Raw genomic sequence first — 21260 nt, 5'->3', positions numbered from 1 at the left:
GCCAAGTACCATGAGACACTCCCCCTCTCATACCCAGTCAATACTCTCTAACGGTGTGCAGGTGAACAAAGAAGAGAAACCGCTTCTTCTAAGATGGGCCATGACGCCCGTGTAGTTTTTTGTTTGTTGCTGTGTTTCGATATCTTACCTCAATCATGTCCACCCATTCTCGAACATTGAGAAAGCTTTTCTCACACGTAACATCATACAACAGCAGAACGCCATCTGCTCTTCTGAAGTAAGACTTGGCGATACTTCTGAACCTGGCAAAGAGGAAAGCATGTAAATACCAGTTCTAATCAGTCTGTTGCTCAGGTGCTACCCCTTCTTCATCTCTTTTTTCTCCTTATATAAGATAAGCCTCCATTTAGAAGAATCTCATGGCAACCTGGCATGGGGACAGAGCCACCTCAGAGGGCTGGAACGACTCAGTGGAGGGTAACAGAATAATTTGGGGTATGATCTACGAGAGCCAAACACTTTCTCCAAGAATATCTATGAACCCAAAGTAGAACCAGGGCAAGGCTGAGAGTATAATTTCTAAAAATTTCAGCCCCTGCAACAAGCTCCCAAACCCATGTGTGGGAGCACAAAAGCACACCCCAGTGTGCATGTCCCAACTCTAAACCAACGGCAACACTTGATAGCATCTTTAAAAAGTCCATGTCGAGTACAAATGTTTTTTAAATATTGAAAGTCTCAGAGTCCTAGAGAATGCAAGCTCCCTGCAAGCAGCTTTTGTGGATTTGTGTCTATTTCCTGTTGAATTTTTAGAGCCTAAATGGTGCCTGGTACGGGCACATATGGGTATGCAGCCCATACTCGCTAGCTGAGCAACTGGAGAGATGTTTTTCTGAAGAGCTAGGCAGGAATAAAACCTACACTTGATCCTTCTGGTCATCGGCAATGCATGCAGAAGTAGGCAAGGTCACCAGACACGAGTCTTCCACTTAGTTGGAGCCTCTGCCCTTGAATGGAGGGCAGCTGACATATTCCCTTTTCTGTCTTTTATTGAGCCTGGCTAAGTGCCTCCTCACACCAACACACTGCATTCCAGGAGTGCTGCCTCGCCTACGTTCTCTCGTTGAGAAAGGGCACTCTCCTTTTCCCAACTGAACAGCGGCTCAGAGGAAGCCTGAAGACCTCCACACACAACTGACAGGTAAATGAAGGAGAAAAGAATGTGGGGACATGCAAACATTCCCAAAATCCTAATGCACTATGTAATTACACAGTGTATTATAATTATAGGATTATGAGCAACAAAAACCACCAAGCGTCCCACGAGGCTCGTCCATGCAGACCAAAGGTGAGCCCGCAGCGCTGTGGGGAAGCACTTGCCTCTCCTGACCAGCCGTATCCCAGAGCTGCAGCACTGTGCGCTCTCCGTCCACAAGGAGAGTTTTCATCTGAAAATCGACTCCTGAAAGGGAATTACAAGAGAACACAGGGACCATGATGTAAATAATTTCACTGGTTTTGACTCTCAAGCCCTCTGTGGATAAGACAAAAGCCAATAAGCCAAAGCTCAATGAGGTAGAGAGGGGTGAATGTAGCCTTCAAGGAGAGCGACCTTCAAACACTAATTACAAGTCAGAACACACATGCACGCGCAGAGGAACCTTCTGCAGGTTGGCTGAGCTGGGGAAGGCTTTCGGCTACAGACAAAAGGAAAATCTACGTTCTGTTTGTCCATGTGATTACACAAAGTTGGTATGTCTCTGCGTGTTTATGTGTGTGTGCTTGTGTGCATGTGGACGTGTGTACGTGTGCATGTATCTGTGTGAGGATATGTGGGAGGTGTGCATATAGACCATGCTCTTGAGCAACCAAACAAAACTTGGCGGTCTTTTCAGGAACCAAATAAAAGTGAACTTGCAATTTGTTATCTTCAGGGGTATGATGAAGGACCATGAATTTACAAACACGCCCACTGTGAAAAGGGTATAATCAATCTATTCTAATATCTCTCATCATCAAAATAAGAACTCTTTAGATATAAAGAAAGGTGAACGATAACTTGCAAACCTTCAACTCCTTTAACTGATTAGTATGCAAATTTGGGAAATCAGGACACTTCCGCTCTTGTTCTCAGAACGGCTTACTCATGGATTCCGCTGTAAAGGAGGGGAAGGATCATACACCCGGCTATGATTTTGACCATGACAAAGTGGCCACCAACAATGTCACTTTGCCAAGTGACAGCTTATCAGAAAAGCTTTCCCCGGTCACCCTGTGTAGAACTGCACCTCTCTCCAAACTTCATCTTTTTTTCACCCATTGCTGTCCTTTGGGGTGAAGTTTCCTTGCAGGCTGGGATTTAGTTGCCTCTGTTCATTGTGTGTCTTGAGCACTTACAGCAGTATCATGCTCCTAGGAGAGCTCAGGAAATGTCTGCTGAATAAATGAATCTGTCATCTCTGGCTCTAAGCTTGGTCTGGCTGCTCTGACTGGCTAAGTGGATACCTCTGTCCTTTGTCAGTCTTCTTTTCCTAAAGTTGGGCCTTCACCAAAACGGAAGACTGTTCTGTAGATAAGGATACACACACACATACACATAAACACACGCACACACCCCTATGTATTATATATGTATACAGAGAGATCTGTGTATATAGTTTCTATGGAAAATAAAATCCAGCTAAAAGAAGGTCATTTCCTCATTACCAACTGGAGAAGGAACCATACCCAGGGTGGCACTTGTATTTCCTCGAAATTCATTCTTGCAGAGCCTCATGAGGAAACTAGACTTCCCCACTGCAGCATCCCCAGCAAGTACAATCTTGTAAGCCTTCTGTGAGCTGGAAGATTTATGGTCGCCATCCACCATGTCTGTCTAGGGAGACAAAGCCACCGTGGGTGACAAAGGTCGGGCCAGTTGTCTTCCTAATAAGTTATAAGGCACCGAAAATTCACAGTGTTCGTGAATATAATATCCCAGATACTACCTACCTGTGGTGACAGAGCTGAGATGGGCTTTCTTGAAGAACTGACGACGCTGCCCTCACTAGTGGACCCCTGGGGTTTCCAGTCTAAGATGGCAGCCATACCTTCGGCACCAAACGTCTCTTCATCCCTTATATCAGGAACCTGGTTTTTGTTATTATTTTTTTTTTTTAGTCAGCCATTAAAAAGCAAAGTCTCTCATTACACATATATATTATGGATTAAAGAGAAGAAAAATATGCAGATGAATCTATAGTCAGCTCTGTTATGGAACAGAGGAGCCCCAAATGGCAATCTGTGAAAATTTTTCCCTACCCTGATGAAGAAAAATACATTCTACTGACTAGGTTTCATATTTATAACCTTTAAGTAGTATTGCCATGACAGATACAAGTCAAACAGGGTGATAGATTTCTATTGAAGGTACGGTTCAGGAGACTGATTTCCGGGGCTTACATCTACGTCTGAAGCATCACCCCCAAAGCTCTCCTGCGTGCCGTGTGACCTCTGAAGTGCCCTCTGGTGCCTGTATTCCACCTCCGAGTCATATTCATTGGAGTCTCTCAGGGTAGACAAGCCGCTGTCAAAGCAACTCTCGGGAAGGCTGTCCACCTCACAATTCATCCTCTGCATAGGGTCACAGAGGGCCAATGAGTCACAGTCCTCATCCATGTAGGAGGAGCGGGATGACCTGGTGATAAAGGAGAAGACAGCTCTACCTGAGAGATCACAAAGCTCAGGACTACACAGCAGTGGACTCAAGAAGACCAACAACTCTCCTTTTTGCCAAGAATCATAATGTAGTCCATGAGTATGCATCAGGGGAAACAAACAGCTCATTCTATGCAACAATCAATTAAGATAAAGACACTCAAGTCTAATATTTAATAAAAATGAAGCCATTTTTAAAAGTCACATTCTGTATTTCCTAATAAGAAAGGAATTGCAGTGTCCAGAGCATAAATGCAATCTCAAGTTAAGAAAAATGTATGCAGGACATGTGAACCTTTTTACTCTAATGTGGTCAGACCATACTCCAAATAGCTCGTCCATTTCTGGATAACAGCTCTACTTTTTAAAAGGGATGCTGACAACCTAGATGGGAAATGTAACCATGATGACCGTGAGAATCAAAACCCTCAGATACATGAAACTGTGCCATGAGCTCAACTTCAGTCTCATTGGTGTCCCTCTTCAAATCCTCAGAGAAGCTGACACATGAAGATGAAGAATACATTCTCCTAGGTTGCGCAAGACAAAGTAAGGGCCAACTGATTAACTTTTCTAGGAGTCATATTTTTTTTAAAGATTTTATTTATTTGACAGAGAGAGAGATCATAACTAGCCAGAAAGGCAGGCAGAGAGAGAGAGGAAGGGAAGCAGGCTCCCTGCTGAGCAGAGAGCCTGATACGAGGCTCAGTCCCAGGACTCTGGGATCATGACCTGAGCTGAAGGTAGAGGCTTTAACCCACTGAGCCACCCAGGCATCCCGGGAGTCATATTTCTAATCAACATGTTAAAAGTGACAGGCAATTAGAAAGGTATGATACCAGAATATGACACAGGGAGTTTTCTGCCACTAGGTATTGATACATAATCTAGTAAGATGCTTGTAGAAGAAGTTTCACACGGAGGTCTCCTGGATAAAGTTGGAACCCCCGGCTTCTATGGATGTTTTCATTTGTGAAACTCTCTAACATCTTATAAGTGAGGGAGAAATTAACACCCAACAAAAGAATCAAAAGAAACCGCATTATTTCCCTATTTACTTTTGCTTTTCCATTTGATTTTCCCAAAAACCTGTTTATACTGAAATAATGGGGCACATGAATGGCTCAGTTAAGTGAAGTGTCAGACTCTTGATTTTGGCTCAGGTCATGATCTCATGGTCATTAAGACTAAGCCCCACATCAGGCTCTGTGCCCGGGTGGAGGTTGCTTGAGATTCTCTCTCTGCAACTCCCCCCCATCATGAGTCCTAGAAGAAGAAGAAGAAGAAAGGTGGGGAGGGAGAGGAGGAACAACAAGAACAGGAAGGAAGGAAGGAAGGAAGTAGAGGGAAGGGGAGAGGAGAGGAGAGGAAAGAAAAAAAGAAAATAAAAGAAGAAAAACAAGGGCCACAGCCTGTTTACTCTCCATTACACTGGAGCACCATCTTGGGTCACTTGGCAAACACTGTCTCATCAGAGTGAGGAAATGGGCAGAGTATATAGTCCACAGAGATAAAAACAGAAAGAGACGAATATGTTCAGAAAACAGAGGGTGATCTCAATATAAATAAGTATAAGTGACACAAGTCTGAGAAGTCAAAAATATTTTGGTGCCGGGGTGCCTGGGTAGCGCAGTCGGCTAAGTGTCGGACTCTTGGTTTCGGCTCATGTCATGATCTCAGTGTTGTGAGATGGATTCCCATGTTGGGCTCCGTGCTCAGCTCTGAGTCTGCTTGAAGCTCTCTCTCTCTCTCTCCCTCTCCCTCTTCCCCTCCTGCTCATGTGCTCTCTCCCCAAAATAAATAAATAAATCTTTAAAAAAACCCTATTTTAGTACCATTAGCAAATGCTTAAAATTAACTTAAAAAGTAAGAACCACAAAACCCTCCCTACATATGTTACTTAATTACAAAGTCTTTATCCTGGGGGCACATATTCAGACCATACTGTTAACTAGCTAGCTCTGTGTGTCTGTGTGCATACATACATTTTTTTGTTGTTTCATCATTTATGAAATTATCCTTCTAAAACTTTTAGCCATGCTATAAGGAACCTAAGAAAACCATTCTCATTATAACATAGTACAAACTACTGCAGCTCCATACCATTATTAATCAGAACTATTTTTAAAAACATTCAGATTTTTGATAAGAAGGGAAGAAGGGAAATAAAGAATCGAGAAATCACTTCCCTGAATATCTAGACTCCTAATTTAAAATAAAGGTGCACATCAGATTTTCTCAAAGTCAACATATATATACCCTTTAAAAAAATAAACTATTCCTACCTGCCCAAAAAATATTTTCATAAGTAAGTCTGTGCAAATATAGGACAAACTATATTTTTGTTACAAATCTTAGAAAATGCTAAACTAAAACAAGTATGCAAGTTAAAATCCAGTAAGGTCACAAAAGCAACAAAATTAAATTTAAAACATGCTTTTAAGTTTTTATATTAGCATCAAAAACTTTTGATATTAAACTTCTGATATTAAAATAATGACCTTCCAAAGAGGACATCAGTCCAGACCCTGGTGGCCCGCTGGTTATTATTCACGAGGATGAGAACAAGAGTGCTCTACTTCTGTCCCTCTGAGCCACTGGGGTGTGATGACTTTGTCCCTTAGAACCTACTCTTGAGGAGTTCTTAATCCAGTACCAAGAGCCTTATTCATGGTGTGTAACCTTTCCCAAAATGAACCATGGTAAAATTTCTGAAATAATTTTCAGTAATGTATCTTTTCTCCTATGTGCTTAGAATTGGTCTTAAATATCAGTCCAGAAAAATCACGCTATGCCCACAGTTTTTTAAATGTATTTTTCTCAATAACAGAGCAAATAAGCTGCCTACATGTCTACAAACCATCAACATTTCTTATTTCACAAATCAGTGACAATAAAAACATCTGATACCTGTATAGCATTTTCCTAAAAGTGATCACCAATAAGCCCTGGTAATAAACCTTCCTGACCATTTTGCTATTGCCAGGATAGTTAAGAACATTATTCTTTATTTTTTGGTTGATTTCAAGTTTTTATTTAAATTCTAGTTAGTATCTACCATACGTCTACGGTAAAATTGGTTTCAGGAGTAGAATTTAGTGATTCATGACTTACATGTAATACCCAGTGCTATTTACAGCAAGTGCCTTCCTTAACACCCATCATCCTTTAAGTGCATCCCCCACTGTTTTCCATCAACCCTCAGTTTGCTCTCTGTAGTTGAGTCTTGTATGATTCGCTTTCCTCTCTCTTTTGATTGTTTTTCTTCCTCTATGTTCTTCTGTTTTGTTTCTTAAATTCCACATATGAGTGAAATCATACGGTATTTGTCTTTCTGAGTTATTTTGCTCAGCACAATACACTCTAGTTACATCACCAATGCAGCAAATGACAAGATTCCATTCCTTCTGATGGCCAATATTTCATTGTATATATATATACCACCTCTTCTTTTTCCATTCATCAGTTGACAGACATTTGGGCTTTTTCTATAATTTGGCTATTATTGATAATGCTGCTATAAACATTGGGGAGCATATACCCCTTCAAATCAGTATTTTTGTATCCTTTGGGTAAATACCTAGTAGTGTAATTGCTGGGTCCCAGGGTAATTCTGTTTTGACTTTTTGAGGAGCCTCCATACGGTTTTCCACAGTGGCTGCACCAGTTTGCATTCCCAGCAACAGTATAAGATGTTTCCTCTTTTTTCACATCCTCACCAACATTTGTTTCCTGTGTTGTTAGTTTCAGCCATTCTGACAGGTGTGAGGTGGTATCTCATCATGGTTTTGATTTGTAATTTCCTGATAATAAAAGATCTTGAGCAACTTCTCATGTGTCGGTTAGCCATTTTGTATGTCTTCTTTGGAAAAATGTCTATTCATGACTTCTGCCCATTTCTTAACTGGATTATTTATTTTTGGGTGTTGAGTTTGATTAAGTTCCTTATAGATTTTGGATACTAATCCCTTATCAGATATGTCATTTTCAAATATCTTCTCCCATTATGTCAGCTGCCTTTTAGTTGTGTTGACTGTTTCCTTTACTGTGTAGAAGCTTTTAATCTTGATGAAGTTCCAATAGTTCATTTTTGCTTTTGTTTCTCTTGCCTCCGAAGATGTGTCTAGTTAGAAGCTGCTATGGCCAAGGTTCAAAAGGTTTCTGCCTGTGTTCTCCTCTAGGATTTTGATGGTTTCCTATCTTACATTCAGGTCTTTCATCCATTTTGAGTCTATTTTTGTGTGTGGTGTCAGGAAATGGTCCAGTTTCATTCTTCAGCATGTGGCTGTTCAGTTTTCCCATCACCATTGATTGAAGAGACTTTTTTTCCACTGGACATTCTTCCCTGCTTTGTCAAAGATTAGTTGGCCACATAGTTGTGGGTCTGTTTCTGGATTTTCTATTCTTTTCCATTGATCTATGTGTCTGCTTTTGTGCCAGTACCATACTGTCTTGATGATGACAACTTTGTAATAGAGTTTGAAGTCCAGAATTACGATGCTTTCAGCTTTGGTTTTCTTTTTCTTTTTCTTTTTCTTCTTCTTCTTCTTCTTTTTTTTTTTTTAAGATTTTGTTTATTTATTTGAGAAAGAGTGCACAAAAGTGAGAAAGATCATGTGAGCATGGTGGGGGAGGGACAAAGAGAGAGGGACATGTGGACTCTCCACTGAGCAGGAAGTCCAACCAGGAGCTCAATCCCAGGATCCTGGGATCATGACCTGACCCAAGGCAGACAGTTAACTGACTGAGCCACCCAGGCATCCTTTTGCTTTTCTTTTTCAAAACTTTTGAATATTTGAGGTATTTTCTCTTTTCATACTGTTTATTTGAGTTCTGTGGAAAATGCTAGTGTATTTTGGTAGGAATTGTACTGAATATGTAGATTGCTTTGGGTAGCATAAACATATTAACACTATTTGTTCTTCCAATCCAGGAGCATGGAATGTTTTTCCATTCCTTTGTGCCTTCCTCAGTATATTTTATAAATGTTCTGTAGTGTTCAGAGTACAGATCTTTTACCTCTTTGGTTAGGTTTATTCATATGCATCTTATGGATCTATTCCTTGATTTCTCTTTCTGATGCTTCATTATTGGTGTATAGAAATGCAACAGATTTCTGTACATTGATTTTATATCCTGTGACTTTGTTGAATTTACGTTACTGGTTCTAGTAATTTCTTTAGTTAAAGTATCATGTCATCTGTGAATGTGAAAGTTTACTTCTTACTTGTTGATTTGGGAGCCTTTTCTTTTTGTTGTCTGAGTATTTGAAAGATCTGTTATTTATCTAGCTGTGTTTGAGGGACAAGTCAAGCATTAGGTCCCCCTACTGCTCTGCCATCTTAACTCTCAATACATTTTTATTCTTTAGAACAAAAGTTTTCAAATGCAAAGGGAATGAATAGGAATTGGAAAGTTGCATTGGAAATGGAGAGCTAGAAGCCCATAGCTTATGCCTTAACTTCTACTTTCAAGGTTTTGATATCCCCCAAATTTAACTTTTTAAGTAATAATAATGGACATAGGTATTTATACACACAAGTAGACACATGTAATCTTTCAGTCCTTGTTGCCAGATCTCAGGTTACATAGGACCAATATATCACTTCATTTGATTCAAAATAGAACTAAATTCTCACTTCTGTTAAATCTCTCTGACTCTTTCAATACAACAGCTCACAAACGTCTGCTAGTCATGTTTCTATTTGTTTTGAAAGTTTCCTCGAACACAGCTTACATAATATTATGCTGAGCTATTAAACATTTGCAGATCATGCCAAGAATCTCAATATCTTATCCTATGTATATGGCAACATCCAACACAATAGTTCTGCTTGTTTCCCTCTAAGAGTTTTCAGAGTTCACTTCTCAGGAACAGGATGTAACGAGAGAACGAGGTCAGGGGAAGCATACATAAAATCAAGTCATAACAATGTCTTAAGGAAATCACTTTGCCCTCTCTGAGACATTTCTACTTTGAATCTTCATAGGTTTCAGAAATATTAAATAAGATAGCAGAAAATAGAAATTAGTGCCCAAAGTAAATTCTATTATTTTAATTCCCCTCTAAGGAAATTTACTTTCCTTTTCACTCTGATCCAGAATTCAAATGAAAAGTAAGTAGGTGTTACCATACCTGTCAAAGCCCAGAGGATGAGGAGAATGACCATTAAATTTGGGACTGCTCCTAGAAATTGTATTCCCTGGTGATATATTACTTATGCGCTAAAATACATAAAATATATAAGCAACATTTTGTTATTCCATGAACACATAATACATATACATATATATATGTATATATATATATATATATATATATATATATATATCACACTAATTAACTTCTAATGTAATTAAAAGTTTGGTACAGTACATGAGCAAAACACCAAGATAGCTCCTGTAGTACTCTTTCTGCATTGTGTCTTAGATCCAAATCCCACTGCATGAGCCATAAAGGGCATCCTGGTTGCCTGCATTGTCTAGGACTCTGCAATAGCAACATCTTTGGATTTATCTCTTCTCAAACCATAATTTGGCTCAGTGACTGAGCTAAAGACTAAGGCCTAAAGCTAAGGCAAAGGAACCCTAAACTTGAAGCTGACCCCCAGAAGTGGGAGAAGAGGATTTCTGACAAATGCAGTCAGGAAAATTTCCTCAAAATTCCAAGATGGGCTTAGCTTGTTTCTGTAGCGGGGTTTTAAATCCAAGGCCCCCACTCTGATCATCTCACAACCTAAAGAATACTCAGTGTGTCTAAACACACTCCTCAGCCAGAAGCACCTTCTCCCTCCTCTGAAATGGGAAGTATTTTCTTCCCACTTCGATAAGATTTCCCATTTTTTCTTCTATCATTGCTATCTGTGCACATCTGAACTCACTACTACACTATAAACTCTTCCAGGACCCAGGTCACACCTTACACATTTTTCTCTGGTTTCCTTGAACAGCTAACAGACAGTTGGTGAACATCTAGGCATTTACCTCACAGAAGGGTAGCATATTCTTTAATTTGGGAAAATGTTACCTCCTCTATTTAAATGGAATAGTTTCACATTTTTGTAAGTTCCCCCTTTAAGAAAACACATGATCTTCATCAAAACACTACTATAAGAAAGGATAGAATGTATTATAAAATTCTACTACATACCAAAGATCTGTTGAACTTGCTGTAACTGTTTTCAAGGGCACTCCTAAGGCCGTCATTACTGTCATGTAACTTCCGGTTAGCTGTTCTACACAGCAAATAAACAAACAAACAGATAAGGGAAGTTGGGGTAAAAGCCACCTTCTTCACAGGCTGAGAAGTTCAGAATACTGAGTTACTTACCACCTCTTACAAATTTCTACCACTCCTCTTCAAACCTCATAAACTGAGATCATAATTCTCTACTAGAACTACAACTTAGTTAATGGATTACCTCTCTTTTAAAGGTCTCAAGGCATTTCAGGAATTAGCTATGTTTTTGGAACCCGCTGTTCCCTCAGGTAGCTTCACAGTATAAATAGGTTTCTTGAAGTTCTCTGTTTTCTAAATGCCTGGACCTGGGTGGCCCCATGTGCTGCTCTCTGTCCCTGTGCATGTGTCCCAGCCAGGTGTAGATGTAATGTGTTATGTCACACTTCTTTCTCTCGGCTACTCCCATGTCTTCCCCGTGGCCTGATGCTGCCCACCGGGGACTGTCAGGTACCGATGAAATGTTCTGATGTTGACTCTGGGTTCAAATCCCATGCAGGAATGTACCTTCCACATCATTGATGGGAGTCATCTGACCTGTCAGCCTCTGCTAAAAACTGAGGACAATAACAGAGCCTCCGCCTGAGAGTGGCCAATCTGTCTCTACTGAAGGCTGATCCATCTTCAGATCTCAGCTTGGTTGCTGCATCCACCAGAACACTTCCTGGATCTTCCTGGTTAGGAGGAAGCTCTGCACTATATGCCCCCAGTAGGCACACCCCTTACTCCCATCCCACTTCTTTGGCATTTTAATGTTTATTTCTATAATAAGCCATCAGTATCCATCTTCTTCCCCTAGATGAGCCCCATAAAGAGACAGAGAGACTTTTTTCTTTTCTTTTTACTTGCCATTCTATGCTCAGTTCCTGGCATTCCTGACCTGTAAAAGGTGTTGAATAAAGTCTGCTGGACGAATGAATAAATGAATGAGCAGGATCACTGTAACATGTCAACTCTGTATCTGCCACAGGTGAGACCTCACAATCATTCAAAATGGGGAAAACAAACTTGCCAAGTCTGATCCTCCCTTATCTGGGGAGACAAACCAAAACTCACATGGGTAGAAGAGAGCGCTGGGGTAGAGGGGGGGGTTCTTGTGGGGAAGGCCCTCAGAGGCTGGAATTACGGTAACTTGGGTGTGAAGTTGATAAGCAGGTGTAATATTTCCAGTAGGGTTAAAAAAAAACAAAACCAACTAAGAAAAATAGCCACCTCACCAAGAACAATATGTTGGGCAAGAATGATTGTGGGTGTCCGGTGCTCTGATGTGAGCGAACAGGAGATTCCTGACACCCTCCCAGTGTGCTTAGCTGCAGAGACAGCTGCTGAGGTGTGAGCCCTGAGTCTTTATGGAGGTGTAACAACATCTCACCTGACTGGCGAGGACTTAGAGAGAATTATACTCTAGTCCCTGGATTTGAATAGTTTATTTAGGATTAAAAGCAGGGGAAGGCCATGTGCTGAATGCACCACAGCGAAAAGAAACCCACCTGGACCTGCAAACCCAGTCTTGAGAATATGACCACTCGTGTGACATGGGGCACATGTCTCATTCACAAAACATTAGGAAAATGTAAATGTAATGAGCGTTTTATATGAGAACTTACTGGAGTATTTCAATTTGCCTCTCAAGACTATTTCGATCTTCTGTGTACTCTCGGATTATTTCCAGATCCCTGTAAAACCATATTTTATGTTTGAACCAGAATTAGGTATGCAGTCCTGCCTTACACCTATCCTCCAGAACCCCCTTCACCTTTCTCAAAGATCTGTGTCCTTGGCCATGGTTTTCTATCATTCAGTCCCTCCATGTGGTCAGCAGCCCCACACGCCTGCATATCCCCCTCTGCTTCCTGTGCGAGGTCTTGTTCTCCCTCCCAAAGCCAGCTCCATTCCTCACAGGACCACGACCCTTCACCTTCTGCTAACCCCCCTCTCCCCAGGCACTCATTACCAGCCCCTTCAACCCAGCCTGCTCTCTCTACTTTGACCCTCCCCTGCTCTTTCTCTGCTTTAACACATTCCCAGCCCAGCTGTTTTTCTCCCTCCTTGTGTTTCCTTCTCCTTTCCCTGCCTGGCTCTCCCCTCCTCACCGTAAACCAAAGAGACCAGGCTCTCTCCATCTCTCCATCTGTCATAAAACCATGCTCAGTGATTCCTGTTGCTTTATTACAAAGCTCTGGCCTCCTCTTGCTAAGGCCCCTTGAGAACTTCAGTCACTCACCACCAGCCCCCATTTGGCCCCAGCCTCATGTCTAAGCAGACAAACCCCATCACTAGCTTTCAAAGACTCTCAGGCCCTGAACTGTCATCCACAATAACCTGTCCACTCACTCTCTTGGTGATAAAGCGAGAAGGTTCCTGGGGTGCCTAGGTGGCTCAGTCATTAAGCATCTGCCTTAGGCTCAGGTCATGATCCCAGGATCCTAGAATCGAGCCCCACCTCAGGTTCCCGGTTCTGCTGGGGAAGCCTGCTTCTCCCTCTTCCACTCCCCCTGCTTGTGTTTTCTCTCTCACTGTCTCTCTCTATCAAATAAATAAATAAATAAATAAATAAGATCTTTAAAAAAATAAAATAAAATAAAAGGTTCCCAATTGACGATAGGAATTCAAGCTCCTTAGCCAAAAATGCTGGGCCCTTGCATCATAGCCTTAAACTGGCTTTTAAATTTTTAGATTGTGTTTAACTTTTACTCTTCCATTTGAAATACCTTTTCCTATCCAGATGTGTGAGCACTGTGCCCCAAGCCAGTCTTACCTGTCCCTCTGTTCGTGCTTCTGCCTTGCTTACTGCTCACTTAGAGCAACTCTGAGACTCTTAAGAGTCTCTGAAATGGAGAGACTAAAAGTCTGTATCTCATAGGACATTCTATGGATTGCAAGACAATGCTAGGAAGGTCCTATGCAAAGTGCCTGCCAGATGGCAGGGCCGCCTGCGTAACCTCACTGACATTGCCCCTGACCTCCCCACCCCGATCAGCACAGGCCAGCTCCTCCCAAGCTGACCTCAAGCATCTCCTCTCTAATAAATCTCTTCACCTCTTCTGAATAAAAAGGACACTTTATCTACCATCACATTTCAATGGAACCAATCAGCAACATTGCTGGGATTGTTTCTGACACTGCTCAGCTCCTACGAAGCTCCAAAACCCTTCAGCTTCGAGGCTTTCTCAAAGAACCTGAACTTCTCATACAGCAGAGACCACATCTTTGCTTTTCTTTTTCTCATATATTCCACACTCATTACTCCTTCTATAAGTCAGGAACCTGTATACAATAAGTACTTAAATGTTTCACTGCTGACCATTACAGGACCTTAATTGTGATTAAAGTTTGCAAGCAAATAAAACAAAAAGCATGACATTTTCCCCAAATGTACAAGTTTATATAGACACAAGCACACACATGTATGTATTTTGGATGTATATATTTCCATATAGGCATTTGTATGCAAATCTGTGAATGCAAATACCCACATAAGTATCCATATATATATGGACATATATGGGTATATGGATATATACGGATACATAGGAAATTTCATATATATATATACACACATATATGTATGTATATGCATACATACATACACATATGCGTATGTACCTCTGTGTGTGTGCACTTCAATTAGCACTGATTGCCAACATTTTAGGTATACTCTTCTGTTCCCAATAATTCAAACATCTATTAAGCCCTGCACTCTCCAAAGCAGTCAATAATTACACTAATTAATATTTTTGTTAAAAAAATTTTTAAATGCAAAAATCACCAGGCAATAGGACACTGAAAGTGAAATCTTTGGAAAGCAAAGAACATACCAGCAAGGTCAATAAATAACCTTTTATGATTATGTAGCTGACTTCATTCACATGGATGGCCATCTAGACAAACAACCCACTCAAACTAAAGAATAAAATGCCAAGTTTCATACCTTTCTGAATTCAGAGTCTGATCGGCATAATCACTTTTCAAAGCATCTAATTCACTCTGGAGGAAGGCTATGTTTGTCTGTGCTTCTAAAAGATCTTTCTTAACTTTCTGATTTTCCTGAAGGAAAGGAACAGCACAAGCATTAGATTTTGGGCATCTTCCACCTGGGAGAGTTAAGGGTAATGGAACCTCACACCCCACCCCCACACCTCCACAGTCCTTCAAATCTTGGGTGTTCGAAGAACTAGTTACCAATTCAAGGTGATTTGAAAATATCATAAAAAGTAAAGTCTCAAAAAGCTAAATCTTTGAAATTGTTCTTTTGTTTAATGTTTGACATTTGGTGCCAAAAAACTCCAGTAAAGACATGACCGTGATGCACTTTAACATGTTACTGGCAAATTAACTCAGATCAAACATGTAAACATCTGTTTTACTCAATGAGAGCTATGAATCTACTGACAAATACGCTGAGGAATTAACAGTATTTATCACCGGGTAGACTGGCTAATCTTTACAAAAAATCTTATCACCTAACATTTGTGATTTTTGTACTTAAAAATAGTGTGGTTCAAAAAAAGTCTATGTTTTTCTTAAAAAAGAAAAAAAAAAAAAAACACTGGAGGCTTCCAGTACAAAATGATGGACTGAACATTCTTCTTTCCCTTTGAAGACCCCATTCCCATGAAATACCAAATAGCATGAAATAAACCAATACAGGTTACAAGAATGCAAGAGGGGCCCCCAACAGTCAAGTGAATTAAATACATTCCTGGAAGATGGAAACTGGATGGAAATGTGCTGACAGAAGAGAAGAGAGCAGGAGCACAGTAGGTCTGGAAGAGGCGTGGGGAAGGTTGTGCTACAGAGCAAAGGAAAAGGGAATTAGCTAGGCAGCACCCACCCCCCAACAGGTGGAAATGGAGCTTAAAAACAGAGATTAAATTTGTGTATTAAGGCATGCAGCCTGCAGCCCCCAGGCCATCCTCTCTTATACTAATAAAGAATAGCAGATAGTCAGACTCAATTCCCAAGGCAGTAAGACAGGGCTTGTCTTTTTGAAAAGAACTGAAGTGGGTGCCTGCATGGCACAGTCAGTTAAGCATCCAGCTCTTGGTTTGGGCTCAAGTCCTGATTTCAGGGTCATGAGATAGAGTCCTGCCTCACGTTCGGTGCTCAGCTGGAGTCTGTTTCAGATTCTCTGCCTCTCCTTCTGCTCCCACTTGTTCTCTCTCTCTTTCAAACAAATAAATAAAGTCTTTAAAAAGAAAAAGAACTGAATGACCCCTATACAGTGTCCTAAGTCCTCTTATCCATATCCCACTAATTCCGGTCATAAGCCGTCCCCCATTCCCACAGCCAGCTTCACACACACACTCCTAGGAAGACACCCTCTCAGGGGAGGTCCCGAGGTCAACAGATGTATTTACCTAGCTGCACAGGAATCCTACACCAGCTACCTAAAATGTTCAGAAATTCCAGGACGATGTATGGGTAGTGAGTTTAAAAAACAATCAGTCCAATAAGAACTGAAATTTTGGAGACTCCAAAATTAGCATTTCCCAGGAGAAAAAACAAATTCCATGCATCAGGAAGAATAAATAAGAAGTTGAAAGGCATCAGTGAATGAAATCCTGAAGATGCCAGAGTTTCTTTATATAAGAAACCAAAAACTCAACCAGGAAATGCAAGAAAAATTAGCAACTCTACAAGAAAGTCATGATCCAAATACAGAGCTAACTAAGATGTGGCAAAATTTGGAACCGATGGCACATTCCAACTTGACCATGAAGCTAGGAGCCTTCTCTTCTGAGTGGTATGGGGATAATGAATGGAGAGAAAGAAATGCACTGGCAGCAAGCTGGCTCACTTCTGGGCTTGGCAATGAGAATCTTTACAGTCTTAACAAAGGAAATGTTCTCTAGTGGCTTTTAACTTTTTAACACCTAAAAACAAAATAAAGACAATGATGATGATAAAACAGACACAAAGGCTGTCAATTTGGCAACAGAAAGACCAAAGGCAGGGTCAGGAAGGTGGGAAAGTGACAGAAAGAGGAACTCTGGAGGAAGAAAAGGGCAATTATCCCCTCACCCCACAGAGCAGAGCTGAAGTTGCAGGAATGCAGGGTTAACTATGTGAAGTGCAAGGGCCATGCCACCATTGCTGTGAATAAGAAATAAATAAAAGCATTCACCACAGGTGGGGAATCATTGAGGATAATAGCCTGAGTAACATGTTTGTTCAAAGGTACATCAAAGGCTTTCTTTCACTGCAGTATTAATTTCTCTCGATCCCCGGAACACCGATAAACAGCCCAACCATGTCTAGTCGTCGAAGAGAAAATGTATTTCTGGGAATGAAAGATGAATCTTACCATTGATAAATCATAAATTTGCTTTTTTAAGGCAGCCACATCTTCTTTTTGACTTAGGTGTTTTGATTGTTCTTCTAGCTGAAAGAACAAATGAAAGCTGTTCATGTACAAACTCACTTTGGATAGATTCAGTTAAGTTTATTAGTATCCTTGAATATATAGCTATAGGAATTCTAAAAGTCTTCAATTTTCAACATGATACAACTTTGTAAATCATTAAGCTACATATAATCCATGAGGATTTGAAAGCTTGGTTTCAATAATTTAAGCATTTAAAAAGGGTTTTTGTTGTTGTTGTTGTTGTTTGTTTGTTTTTCTTTTGGCTTAATGAATTTCCTTTGAAACAACTGTGGGAAGCCACTCAACTACTAAGCGACCTAACTTCACCTTTTCAGTTACGTTGCATCTGAGTCTGGACCTTTATATTCTCCTAGAAATTTATCTGTACTTAACACTTTCTACCCTGTATTATAATTATTTACGAATGCCTTACCTCTCCTACCAGAGTCCAAGACTTTTAACAGCAGTGTTAGCGTCAGATTCACTTCTTTTTTTCACAGTGATTCCAGTAAGTGTTTATTAGAATAACTGAAATCAGTAACATTTAAGTGTGATAGGAAGCTAGTGACATATGCACCCAGACTCTATAGATATATATCTGAGCTTGCTTTCTGGGTGACTTGTCAGTATCAACAGATTAAACCAGCTCAGGAGCATCTCTAACATGGACAACTAAAATGCCTCTCCTACAAAGAGCGGACAGTCCCTGGAAACAGTGGGGATCCGTGGGTTTCCATTAACTGAGTAGGTATGCAGTGACCAAAATGAATGCTAAATTTCATCACACTAAGTCAAAGCTTAAGTAATCTGATGCTGGACTTTCTTCATCTTACCAGATGCTTCTATTAAAAGTTTTCACACGAGACCACGACTCTGCCCCCTGGCCAGCTCTGAGAAGAGCCCTTGATTTTTTTCAGATGTATGCCAATTTCAGAGAAGAAAAATGGGGGTGGGAGGGACTAGGTTCCTGGGGCACCTGGGTTGCTCAGTGGGTTAAAGCCTCTGCCTTTAGCTTAGGTCATGATCCCAGGGTTCTGGGATCGAGCCCCACATTGGGCTCTCTGCTCAGCGGGGAGCCTGCTTCCCTTCCTCTCTCTCTGCCTGCCTCTCTCCTACTTGTGATCTCTGTCAAGTAAGTAAATAAAAATCCTAAAAAAACAAAAACAAAAACAAAAACAAAACTAGGCTCCTCAGAATCCATGGCCGAGGGTAATGTCAGTCATAATCAATTTGTAATCTTTTCCGTAGTTTAAGCCTTTAATGTTCTCTCACGTAAATCCCCATCTTATAAAAAAGCCTCCCCAGCAGGCGAGAAGTCTGGTACAAGTGAGAAAGCGCAAACTGCGCAGCAAGACCACTCCACGGCTTACTGGCTCTGTGACTCGAGCACTCTCTGTCCTCAGCGGTGAAAGCAGCATATTCACCTCTCCTCAGAGAAAGCTTGAGAATTAAATTTGAAAACTGTAAAAAAGAGCTTATTAAACTATAAAGTCAGTAATGTCTCAGCTATTATATTGAGGTGGGACAGTCAATTATTAATCCCATTTTACAAATGAGAAACGAAATGATAAGATAACGAAGGCAATTGTCCCAGGTGTAACTGGCAGAAAGTGGCAGAGCCACGATGAGGACTCTGGTCCCATCACTTCTGACTCTTACTGTTCAGGGCCTATGTGGTCCTCATCATATGCCTTATCGTGGCAAGAAATTGTGTGTCTTTTCTGCGTAACTTGCTTTTAGCCTAAAGATGTCAGAAGACAGGAAAATAGCTAAGGACCAGGTGAGGAGATCTGTGACTCTGGCATCAACAAGGGATTGGTCTGTTCAAATTGTGCAATTCAAGCATCTCATGTCTGTCTAATGGCCTCTGTCAACCAGAGAAAAGGTTGACATTGATCATAATTTCCCAAGAAGGCCACTGGGGATAATTTTTAATAATCCCAGAGGTTTGAACTGCAATAGACTATAAAACATAGCTAATCGTCACTTAATCTCATTGACTATAAACACTGGAAAGAGCATTATTTTTTTTTTCTAAAGATTTTATTTATTTATTTGACAGAGAGAGATCACAGTAGGAGAGAGGAAGGGAAGAGATCACAGAGAGAGAGGAAGGGAAGCAGGCCCCCCGCCGAGCAGAGAGCCTGATGTGGGACTCGATCCCAGGACCCTGAGATCATGACCTGAGCCAAAGGAGCGGCTTAACCCACTGAGCCACCCAGGTGCCCCTGGAAAGAGCATTAAATGTGATCACATGAACAATCAGAGAAGCAAAGTGCCACAGTCCCACTTTTAGGAATGATTTTTTTTCAAGTATCCGTTTTCACTTTAGCCAAGGTATTTCCGCTCGCTACCTAGACAACCCACACCCAAGCGGTGGATCCAGTACAAAGCTGCAGACAGCCTGGGCCGGCAGCAGAGAGCCAGTGGGACATACCTCTTCCCAAACTCAGCTCTTAGTGATGTCAACTTGGCAGCTTAAAATTGTAAGCTTGATGGGAGCCTTAACAACATGGAAATCAGCAAATATTACAGATTTGTACCTGACCCCCTACCCTCTCCAGAGCCTGTTGTTAAGTAGCTACCAGCACATCACAGGGTGAAGAATACCTTACTCATTAGAGACCAAACACAGCAAAGGCCAAACCCAATCACACCTTTGCTCACATTTCAGCAAGTTCTCTCCTACCTCCTGCTAATCGGGGGTGCCCTACATGTGGGACTTTCTGCACAGAACAAGAATATTTACTTTATTTAATAAATATTCACCGAATACTGGCCATTGCAGTTAGCTGGGGGCAAGGATATGAGAATATGTGACCAGTTAAGTCAGGATCCCTCCTGTCCTGAGCAGAGTCCACTGAACATGTGGGTCCTGAGGGTACCCGAGGAAGGAAAACTGGGGTTTGATGGACAACTGTCCAAGGGGTCAGAAATATTTATTAGACCTGTGCAGAAGAAAGGCTGCCCTTGAAACAGAAAATCAGGGACCTTGGTGATGCAACATGGGGGCTTAAGTGGGTAGGAGAAGAATCAATGAAACAAGATGGGATTGGGAGGGAGACAAACCATAAGTGACTCTTAATCTCACAAAACAAACTGAGGGTTGCTGGGGGGAGGGGTTTTGGGAGAAGGGGGGTGGGATTATGGACATTGGGGAGGGTATGTGCTTTGGTGAGTGTTGTGAAGTGTGTAAACCTGGTGATTCACAGACCTGTACCCCTGGGGATAAAAATATATGTTTATAAAATAAAAAATTAAAAAAAAAAGCATAATTGGAAAAAAAAAAAAAAAAGAAAATCAGGGACCTTTAAAAAAATCATCTTTCAGGAAGCCCAGTTTGAGTTTGACTCTGAAATCTGATTCCAACTGCTGCTTTAATATGATTCCCAATGTTTTCAGTTGCTAAAAACTTAAACACTTAGTTAGATATACTGAGGCTATTCCTAGAAGCCTCACTGCCACAAACCTACCTTTTTAAGTTTCTTTATTGTCACCTGTAGATCTCCTACTTCTGTTTCATACTGACGTCTGAGGTCACTGAGGGCTTCCTCAGCCTTACGTTTTTCCTTTAAAAAAAGGAAAAAAGATTTTACTGATTTAAATAGGTTTTTCAAATCCCAATTGAGCGAGAAATGTATTGTGTCAAACTAAGGCTGATCCCAAGTCTCCCACACAGGAAGGGCAAGAAGGGATGGCGGAAGTAAACCAAATGACTCTCGTGGTACAGCTCTTCTGGAACTGAAACCTGTGGAAGTGAAAGTCGACATGCACATATCACCTGGAGAGAGGCCCCTAAGACTATCACTCATGTTGTGACAGAGGCCAGGGAGCATCTATTAACTAGTTTAATTAATTACTGCTGTTGTTAATTAAAAGATACAGCAAGAGCCAAGGGCCCAAGTGCTTGCCTGCACCCCATCATGTCATCAGGGCCCAGGAAGGTCCAGTGGGTGTATCCTTCTTCCAAGAGCTCACACCTTACTTGAATTCAAATCA

At 41.1% G+C, this 21260-nt stretch overlaps 1 protein-coding gene across 5 annotated transcripts in view; it reads right to left on the bottom strand.

Annotated features, from left to right (window-relative positions):
- Positions 1-21260, bottom strand: part of LOC131813155 (ras and EF-hand domain-containing protein) — a 71965-nt gene that overhangs the window by 15619 nt on the left and 35086 nt on the right. For 3 of the 5 annotated variants that reach the window (XR_009346639.1, XM_059143379.1, XM_059143378.1), the window contains 11 exons: positions 20735-20830; positions 17202-17279; positions 14826-14941; positions 12502-12570; positions 10808-10892; positions 9794-9882; positions 3403-3637; positions 2953-3090; positions 2689-2836; positions 1342-1423; positions 149-263 (listed from right to left, as the gene is read on the bottom strand). Coding sequence is in view for 4 of the 5 variants with exons in the window: in XM_059143379.1 (XP_058999362.1) it covers positions 149-263; positions 1342-1423; positions 2689-2836; positions 2953-3090; positions 3403-3637; positions 9794-9882; positions 10808-10892; positions 12502-12570; positions 14826-14941; positions 17202-17279; positions 20735-20830 (1251 nt within the window). In the remaining variant the exon portion in view is untranslated. Of the gene's footprint in view, positions 1-148; positions 264-1341; positions 1424-2688; positions 2837-2952; positions 3091-3402; positions 3638-9793; positions 9883-10807; positions 10893-12501; positions 12571-14825; positions 14942-17201; positions 17280-20730; positions 20831-21260 lie in introns of all 5 variants that reach the window. The other 2 variants (XM_059143376.1, XM_059143377.1) reach the window with 2 other exon arrangements.

This window comes from Mustela lutreola, chromosome 12, assembly GCF_030435805.1.
Source record: "Mustela lutreola isolate mMusLut2 chromosome 12, mMusLut2.pri, whole genome shotgun sequence".
NCBI classification, from domain to species: Eukaryota; Metazoa; Chordata; class Mammalia; order Carnivora; family Mustelidae; genus Mustela; species Mustela lutreola.
This window is presented reverse-complemented; position numbering and strand designations above follow the sequence as displayed.